This window comes from Daucus carota, chromosome 9 (genome assembly GCF_001625215.2).
Source record: "Daucus carota subsp. sativus chromosome 9, DH1 v3.0, whole genome shotgun sequence".
Lineage (NCBI taxonomy): Eukaryota > Viridiplantae > Streptophyta > Magnoliopsida > Apiales > Apiaceae > Daucus > Daucus carota.
In genome coordinates, this window is record NC_030389.2 from 19,517,278 (window position 1) to 19,527,614 (window position 10,337).

A 10,337-nucleotide genomic window follows, 5' to 3' on the forward strand; every position below is an offset into this window, starting at 1 on the left:
TTTCCAACTTCAATCTACCAATAATGAAGCTACAAGTTGTTTCCGGGCTCAAACGAGTCAAGAATGAAACTACAAGTTGATTACATTTCAAACAACCGAAAATGAAACTACAACTTGTTTTTAACTTCAAACGAGTCTAGAATGAAGCTAAAAGCTGTTTCCAACTTCAATCTAGTCAATAATGAAGCTACAAGTTGTTTCCGGGCTCAAACGAGTCAAGAATGGAACTACAAATTGATTCCAATTTGAAACAACCAAAAATGGAGGAAATGTTGTTTTTCAACTTCAAACGAGTCTGGAATGAAGCTACAAGTTGTTTCCAACTTCAATCTAGTCAATAATGAAGCTACAAGTTGTTTCCGGGCTCAAACGAGTCAAGAATGAAACTACAAGTTGATTCCATTTTCAAACAACCGAAAATGAAAGCTACAAGTTGTTTTCAACTTCAAACGAGCTGGAATGAAGATACAAGTTGTTTTTCATTTCAAAACGAGTCAAGAATGAAGCTACAAGTTATTTCCAACTCAATCACAATAATGAAGCTACAAGTTGTTTCCAACTTCAATCTACAATAATGAAGCTACAAGTTTTTCGGGCTTTTCTAAATTCAAAGATGACATATATTCAAATTATTCTTCTAGATCGGACTATCCTAATTTAGATTTTATTAAGAACTATTATTTATATTTGATCCAAATTAATCATGACTCACGTTTTAGGTGCTGAATATAACTCTAACATCTCTCATATGCGGGACTCTGAATCTGGTGTTACGAACACAAAAATTATTTAAAACCTTTATTTTTTGAAAAAATGTAAAAAAATAATTTCAAAACTTTGTATCTTTTAAGAGTTTTAATAGAAAATCAATTTAAACCTCTGAAAATAGGATTGCATACAGGTTATTAGAAATCATACTAGTAATTATTATGACAACATAATCTATATTACCAAATAAACTTCGATAAAAGAAGAGTAGCTCATAACTAAATTAATCAATTAGTTTTACACTAAATCGAACTTAAACAACCCTAACCATAACTACTCTCATGAGAAAATGACCAAAATCTCAAATTTTGATAGATGAAGTGTCCAAATATATATTATTAAGATTAGTGCCCTATTTACCCAACTAGAAACGCATAGTCCACATGCGCGTATCCAACATAAGTTGGACCTGGTAGAACCCGCACTTCTAGCATATTCATAGTTAAACTTCGACGTACAGTCCGTCGTAAGTGGACATTTTAGGACGGAAAAGTTCTCGGACCCTCATTTGTATTTATCGAGACGAATCGTGTCAGGTTTTCGGAAGCGTGTTGGATTTTTCCACCCCTACACCGATCGTAATTATTTTCATATTAAATATAATATCTCCATTTGCAGAATCTACCGGATAACTGTTTTGCTATCATAAATAGAAAACATAAAAAACACCGTAATAATTAGATTTTAATATCTAGCAGTATCTCAAAATACGACAAGAGTGATATTAAACTTTGGACAAAATTTCAAAAATTAGCACTGATATAAAACTTTGTAGTGCGTAATTGTAATTACATCTCATGTTAAAAAATAGTATTGCACCTACAGATTTATCTAATAACTGTTTGGCTATCATAAATATGAAACACGTAATAAGAATTTATATCCGGCACTATCTTAAAATACGACAAGAGTCATATTAAATTTTCGACAAGGTTTCGGAAATTGGTTGAAATTATTCAACAACAAAAAATGCGAAGAATTCAATAGTTATGAAAACCGAGAAGTATTGTTAATTATCAAACTTTTGAACATTCCAAATTTAAAACAACCGATGCAGGCAACCGATATAGATTATGAACCCACATACAAATTAGAGATAGCGGAGGAAGATGAAGTAGTGAATAAAATTATCGATATAACATTGTGAAAAAATACAAATTGGATAGATATGAAAATCAAAATTTGGAGATAACGCACACAGAATCGTGATTATTTCTCATATTAAGAAAATGGTATCTTCATTCTACGGATACAGCTGATAACCGTTTTGCTATTTTTAATATGAAACACGTAACTAGAATTTAATGTCTAAAAATATTAAAATACGACGAGAGTAATATTAACTTATAAGAGCAGGATTTCTGAAAGCCGAGAAGGATTTTTCTCTCCGGCGGCTCTTAATTTATACGGTCGGTCATCTCTAAAATATTGTCTTCGATATTGAACACACCAAATGTCTCTAATCGATTCCTGCAAACACAAATTGGACGCTTATACCCGTGTCGATGATGGTGTGAGTTCCTCTTCCGCCGTTACAATGAGATCTGACATTATCAACTCCGTCTCCGGTGCTCGATCAGCAGCGTGTTCGGCTGAGTCATCGAAATCGCACTCTAGCCTACAGTTCCTTGTAAGATTGTTTTCTGGAATGAACACATTAGTTATTCGAGCGGATGTTAACGATACGATTGGGTACGTTCTTGATTTGATACAATCGAAAGCTGGAATTCCATCGAACGTGCAGATGTTAATATATAAGAGCAAGCAGATTTACCCGGAGCAAACCCTGGGGGAATGTTGTGTAGAAAATGATGCTGTGCTACAGTTGGTTGGAGTCATGCGGATTACTCGTCTTGTCAAAGCTCAACAGTTAGTTGATGAGATTGTTTCATTGATTTGGAGATTGTGTAAAGAAATTCGGGGAATGAAGCTTGGGATAGAGAAGCACGTCGCGTGATTAGAAGAAACTTATCTGATTATTTCGGAGATTTTCTGCCGAAGGATAATGATAATTATTTCGGTCATTATCTGCAGGTATTTTGTTGTTCTCATGTACCAGCTTCTTTAGCAATGCTATATATGTCTCCTCAAAATATGATATTTGGCAATGAGTTGATTCAAGAGTTGATTACGTTAATTTCTTTACTGCCTCGACATCTCTCCCTACAATGTATACCAATATATTTAGAGATTTGCAAGGCGTTGCGTGGGATGCCATATTACCGCAACGATGCTATGTTTAACACGTGCCGAAGATGTCTTAGTGACATGGTCAAATGTACCGAGATGAAGACTGCACCGAATGGAGCTGGCTATGCTTATCTTGTTAATTTATAAAAGACATGCAAACTTTTGTTGCAGAGGCTGCCGATGAGATAGTTCATTCTATGGATGCTGGTATAGAACCGGATACAAGGATGAGTCCCTCACATCCTTTATTGACTGAGGTTGTCTATCTCAAAAACTTTCTGATGCCTCTAGAAACATTTATTACAGAGGAGCTATTCTTTGAGTTTCGATACAGAAAGGTATCTCAGGATGGTCCTTATCAAGAATTTAGTATCATGGTTGAGACTTTCTTTAGGCTGCTGAACAAGATGGATTCTTGTCTTGAAGAACTGGAGAAGTTATTGCCGACTAAGAGTGAAAATCTTGGGTGCTACCAGTATGTTGCAATCATAATGGAGCTGAATAATATGTCTAAGCACTTCCCAGACTTAGCAAAACAGTTTTGGACAACTTTGAGGAATAGGAAGCTTTCTTTCTGCTATTTAATTATTAAATATGCTAGCAAGGAGGATGATTATGAATGGATTTCGGTGCATAAAGAGGTGACAAATTTTGAGTGCAGAAGGCATTTGGCAATGATGTTACTTGCACGAGTTAGTGATGAGGATAACAACCTGATCCAAGAGATTATGCTTATTGACAGATCACGATTGTTGGAGGACTCTTTTGAATACATTGCACACTCTGAGGCTGAAACACTTCGAGCTAGTTTAGATTTGCAGTTTAAAGATGAGGAAGCTACTGGCCCTGGTGTTCTGAGGGAGTGGTTTGTCTTAGTTTGTCAAGCCATATTTGACCCTCGAAATGCCCTCTTTGTAGCTTGTCCAAATGATCGTAGAAGGTTTTTTCCGAATTCAGGTAATCAGCTTGGTGCTTTTGTCATTCTACTTTGCCCTATATATGATTCATAGAAGTTATATTTTGTTTATGCTTCTGCGAGTATGAATCGTATGGGTGACTTTAATATATTTGCCCTGGTGTTTGATATAGTGATTGCTTTCAACATTAGTATTTTAAAAATTTTATACCTCACCCCATATTCTCCCCTTGAATTCCTCCCTGGTTATTCTCTGATAAATTCGATTTTTTAAATTAATGACTCGTCCGAATTTGCAGTGTCTAGGGTGGATCCATTGCACCTAGAATACTTCAAGTTTGCTGGAAGAGTAATTGCATTGGCCTTAATTCTCAAAGCTCAGGTTGGCATTGTCTTTGATAGAGTATTTTTTCAACAACTGGCCGGAAAGAAAGTTTCTGTGGAAGACATACGGGATCCAGATGAAGTTGATCAAGATGCTCTAGCTTTAACTTTTATTGTCGAAGCAGACAACTTTGGATCCAAAAATATTGTGGAGCTCTTGCCTGATGGAAAAAATATTTCCGTGAATAGTAAAAATAGAGTAAACTATGTTGCTCGGCTTGTTCAATATCACTTTGTTGATTCTGTTAAGGATCAGGTAGCTCAGTTTACTCAAGGGTTTGATGATATCATGAATTCGGACAGGCTCCGGGAATCATTTTTCCAATGCTTAGAACTTGAAGATTTTGATTGGATGCTGTATGGCAGTGAAAGACCTCTATGTGTTGAGGATTGGAAGTCTCACACTGATTACAATGGCTATGAGGAAACTGATCCTCAGATATCTTGGTTCTGGGAGGTATGAGTCAGTAATACCTACTCTTATTATATATTTTATGACGTGATCCTAATTAATACTCCTTCTGTTTGAATATAACAGTAGGTTTACTTTTTTTTACGTAGTTCTAAAAGTTTTGACAGTACACTTAGAAATATTATTTTTAAAAATTTCTTTTTGTAGATAAAAATATGACTCACATATTTTTGTTCACGAAAAGAAAATTTTAAAAATAACATTTCTAAGTGTGCGGTCAAAACTTTTAAAAATAAGTCAAACGACTATTATATTCTAACAGAGGGAGTATCATGCAAGTTCTAATGAGTTATCTACTTATCCTTTCAACTAGCTGTGTACAATGCAGTATCATGCAAGTTCTAATGAGTTATCTACTTATCCTTTCAACTAGCTGTGTACAATGCACTAGGTATGATATTACATTATTAAGAATCACCCATCTTAAATTGCAGACTGTGGCGAGTATGTCAGCAGGGCAGAGAAAAGCTCTCCTATTCTTTTGGACGTCGCTGAGGAATCTACCTGTAGAAGGTTTTGGTGGCTTAACTTCCAGGCTATACATTTACAAGGTGAACGAGACGTGCAATCGCCTTCCAACTTCTCAGACGTGCTTCTATCGGTTGTGCTTTCCTCCTTACCAATCGTTGGAAGTCATGCAAGATCGTCTCAGCCTCGTTACCCAGGAGCATGTTGCCTGCAGCTTTGGGACTGCTTGAGATAAACATTACTCCATATGTCAGGGATGTAAATTCTCTTGGTGGCACATACAAAAATTAATACAAGCATTACATAATATACATTCTTGTCTGGTTTTTTTCAAGTTATTTTTAAACAGCAGTACTTCATATGTTAAATATAAATTGACGGTCTTGCAAATTGAGAGATTGAGCAGACTAAGAGAGCAATTGGTTTTTGTCAAGGGTATTGCAAATTGATTTTGTCGAGAGCAAACTGGTGTAAGCAAATATGGTGATTTTTGACTAAAATCAGCCATAAACCCGATGGAACAAATATACAATAACTATTTTTTAGATTTTTAAATAATTTATAAAAACATTCTATTACGCTGGATAATTGTCTGGCGATGCTAGAAACTATAGATCTATAGCGTCGTTAGTTCGTGAACCACTGCAGAAAATGTCACCTACAGTCTTGGTGTTCCGTAAATCGACATAGAAAACTCCTTTTAAGCGGTGGCTATTGTTGACCGACGTAAAACACAGTGTCGGTTATTTGAAGAACCGTCGCTATAAATAAAAAAAAATCATTATATGCGTGGATACTTAAACCGATGCTAGAAAAAGAGTTGCGCGACGATTTTTAATAAATACAACACAAAAAGTACATTGCAAAAAGTATTTTCTGTAATAGAGAATTACAATTACCTCTATTCCTAAATTCAAAGATGACATATATTCAAATTATTCTTCTAGATCGGACTATCCTAATTTAGATTTTATTAAGAACTATTATGTTATATTTGATCCAAATTAATCATGACTCACGTTTTAGGTGCTGAATATAACTCTAACATCTCTCAGATGCGGGACTCTGAATCTGGTGTTACGAACACAAAAATTATTTAAAACCTTTATTTTTTGAAAAAATGTAAAAATAAATATTTCAAAACTTTGTATCTTTTAAGAGTTTTAATAGAAAATCAATTTAAACCTCTGAAAATAGGATTGCATACAGGTTATTAGAAATCATACTAGTAATTATTATGACAACATAATCTATATTACCAAATAAACTTTGATAAAAGAAGAGTAGCTCATAACTAAATTAATCAATTAGTTTTACACTAAATCGAACTTAAACAACTCTAACCATAACCACTCTCATGAGAAAATGACCAAAATCTCACATTTTGATAGATGAAGTGTCCAAAATATATATTATTAAGATTAGTGCCCTATTTACCCAACTAGAAACGCATAGTCCACATGCGCGTATCCACCATAAGTTGACCTGGTAGAACCCGCAATTCTAGCATATTCATAGTTAAACTTACGACGTACCGTCCGTCGTAAGTTGGACATTTTAGGACGGAAAGTTCCGTCATATGTTTATTGTGGACCCATAATTTCGTATTTTTGGTTCCGTTCTTGTGACGAAAAATTCCGTCGGTAGTTTTCTCACGACTGAGCCTATTGTGAATATCTGCCATAAATTATAGAGAAATGTGGAACTTTCGACATATATATCTGTCATAAGTTTGGATTTATATTCTAAAGCCCATGCAATTTTTTATATTTCTGCCATTTTTTACCATTCAAGTATGGTCAAAAACCTGTCCATACATGCATTCACTATTCAATATATACCTAACAAACATTTTAACTATTATACAATCCAAGCAAATATTCAACCCACACTATCATAATTTTCATTAACAAAACATCCCAAACACATAATCATACACAGACAAAAGACTAAAACATCCATAAACATCCCCACAAATTCAATTACATTCACACAACTTAATCTCAACCTTTAATAACCGGATCTCCCCCAGAGACAACAACATAAGGATGACTCATGTCATCACATAATACTCTCATTACCACTTCCGTCAACGCTTAAAGTTATATATATCCATCACATAATCAAATCATCAAAATATTGAACACATTACACTTTAAAATTTCAAAGATTTTGGGAAGGTTATATTTTATAACATTTTCAACAAATAGTAGTTTCGTTTATAATCTACCGCTCTTGTATATGGTTTAAATAAGGGAATAATATGGCATGTGCAAAATTTGCAATACAAATATATGTCTGAAAAATTAGGAAATGCTACCTTCTTAAAAATGATGTTATTAAAAAATTTTAATTTCTATAATGTTCTTTGGTATGAGTAGTGGTATTAGATTGAATTTAACTAGAAATTGCGTTTTGGTTAAATATAATTGAGATATTATCATGTGTTCCAATTATTATTGAATTGATATTTTTATTTAGAAAAATTGGGTGAGCTGGTTAATTTAAATATTAATATAATTAATAATATAATGTTTTTTCATATTATTAATTTCTTTTTTATCAAAAGATGTATATAATCAGATAAATAAAAATGAAATAAGTAAAATCGATACCAAACTCGTTCTCTTCGTATCAAAATATAGTATTTAAGTTTGTCATGATTGTATCATCCTCTTCTTCGTCTTTACTGCAGTACTCTTGTGGAGGATAGGGTTTGAATTAAATTTAAGAATAATATGGAATTGACTAATAATTTAATTGGACTTTTTGTTTATTTGAATTTAAAAAAATTTTAAGAATTTTATGAGTTGTTTTATAAATTAAATTGTTTGAGTTCTAAATTTAAAACGAACAATTTTGTTGGCGATGTAAATATATATTGGTGGAACAATCACTATAATATAAAATCATCGGCAATATGTAAGTTGTTTCGTAGTTGAATAATAATAATGATAATAATTAAATTAAAAAAGTTATTGATGATAACAAAATTTTGTTAATTTAATATTTGTTAATTATGATGTTTCACTCAAAGGAGGTTTTGTTTATTAATAAAGATCATAGATTTGTCCAACAACTATTGAAATAACTGACAAGATCTCTAACTAATTTTAGTTACACATAACACTTGCTTATTAGACTTCCAAATCAATTACAAACAAAAAAATTTGAATTTGACTAAAAATTAAAGACTCTACAAGTGGGATTGAAAAATATATTTTTCATCTCTTTAGAAATAATAAACAACATAATGATTATACAAAAATAAAATATATCATTCCAAAACAAATTCATAATATAACATGTAATTAAGAAAAAAAAATTAGAAAAAATCAAATTTTAAAATAGGATAAAAATTTAATTTATAAGAAATTTGTATCTAATTTAAAAACTATAATGTAAAAATGTATATTAAAGCTCTATATATCAAACTAACAATACTGTAAATATATATATATATATATATATATATATATATATATATATATATTAAGAAGAATATAATGTACTCAAATAAAAAGACAATAAGATTATAATAAATAATAACTTAAAAAAGTAATCTTAATCGCTGCCACTAAACTAAAACTAAAGCTTTAAAACTTGTGATAACTATGAAAATTTGGGACATTTCAAAATTTTAAAACAATCCAAAAAAGTATACCTAAAATATAGGTGCAAATTTAAATTTAGCTGATATAGCATATGAAAATTTGGGACCTTTCAAATTTAAAAGGCCCAAAAAGAGTGTGCTGAAATAATAGATGCAAATGTAAATGAGTAGATACGCATACACACAAGTAAACAGCCAAATAGGGTTTTTCTCCCCAACCATGAGCTCCAAAATTATTCATATCAGCCGTCTCTAAATTGTTCATTCTTACACACACAATATCGCTCATCGATTCCTGCAAACCCTAATTGGAAAATTATGCTGCCCACGGCTCCACTTCTTCTGAGCCATCGAAATCAAACCCTACCATACAGTTCCTTGTAAGATTGTTTTCTGAAATGAAAACATTAATTATTCGATTTGATACAATCGAAAGCTGGAATTCCATCGAACGTGCAGCGGTCAATTTATACGAGCAAGCAGCTTTACCCGGAGCAAACTCTAGGGGAATTCGGCCTCTTGTGAAAGCTCGACAGTTAGCTGATGAGATTTTTTCATTGATTTGGAGATTGTCTAAACGGAATTCGGGGAAGGAATCTTGGGACAGTGAAGCAGAAGAAACCTGACTCATTACTTCACTGATTTGCTGCCGAGTGATGATGACATGGCTCTATATAGGGCATTTGCAGGTATTTTCGTATTCCGGTGCACCAGCTGCTTTAACAATGTTATATATGTCTATATATCATATGATATTTTGTGAGGAGTTTATTATATATGTTGATTTTTTTGCTGACTCGAAATATCTCCCAACAATATATCCCTATATTTTTAGAGATTTGCAAGGCGTTGCGTGCAATGACATATTACCGCAACAATATTATCCCCCGGGGTATGTTAGCTCGGGGTAAAGCTGCTTACTCTTATAAATTAACAGCTGCACGTTCGACGATATTCCAGCTTTCGATTGTATGAAATCAAGAATATACTCAATCGTGTCGTTAACATCAGCTCGAATAACTAATGTTTTATTTCCCGAAAACAATCTTACAAGGAACGTCAGTAGGCTAGAGTTCGATTTCGATGACTCAGCAGAACACGCTGCTGATCGAGAGCACGGGAGACAGAGTTGATACCGTCAGTTCTTGTTCTAACGAAGGAAGAGGAACTCACACCATCATCGACAGGGGTATAAGCGTCTAACTTGCATTTGCAGGAATCGATTAGAGACATTGTGTGTTCAATATCGAAGACAATATTATAGAGATGACTGACTGTATAAATTAAAAGCTGCCGGAGAGAAAAATCCTTCTCGGCTTTCATAAATCCTGCTCTTATAAGTTAATATTACTCTCGTCGTATTTTAATATATTTTTAGACATTAAATTCTAGTTACGTATTTCATATTAAAAAATAGCAAAACGGTTATCAGCTGTATCTGTAGAATGAAGATACCATGTTAAATATGAGAAATAATCATGATTCTGTGTGCGTTATCTCTAAATTTTGATTTTTTATATTTATCC

At 32.9% G+C, this 10,337-nt stretch overlaps 1 protein-coding gene across 1 annotated transcript; it reads left to right on the top strand.

Moving 5' to 3' along the window:
• Positions 1-3,110: 3,110 nt before the first annotated feature.
• On the top strand, positions 3,111-5,523 carry LOC135149456 (E3 ubiquitin-protein ligase UPL5-like). The gene is made up of 3 exons (XM_064085185.1): positions 3,111-3,915; positions 4,174-4,715; positions 5,165-5,523. The coding sequence occupies exons 1-3, from the start codon at positions 3,111-3,113 to the stop codon at positions 5,426-5,428; spliced, it is 1,611 nt and encodes a 536-aa protein (XP_063941255.1). The 3' UTR covers positions 5,429-5,523.
• The last annotated feature ends 4,814 nt before the right edge of the window (positions 5,524-10,337 follow it).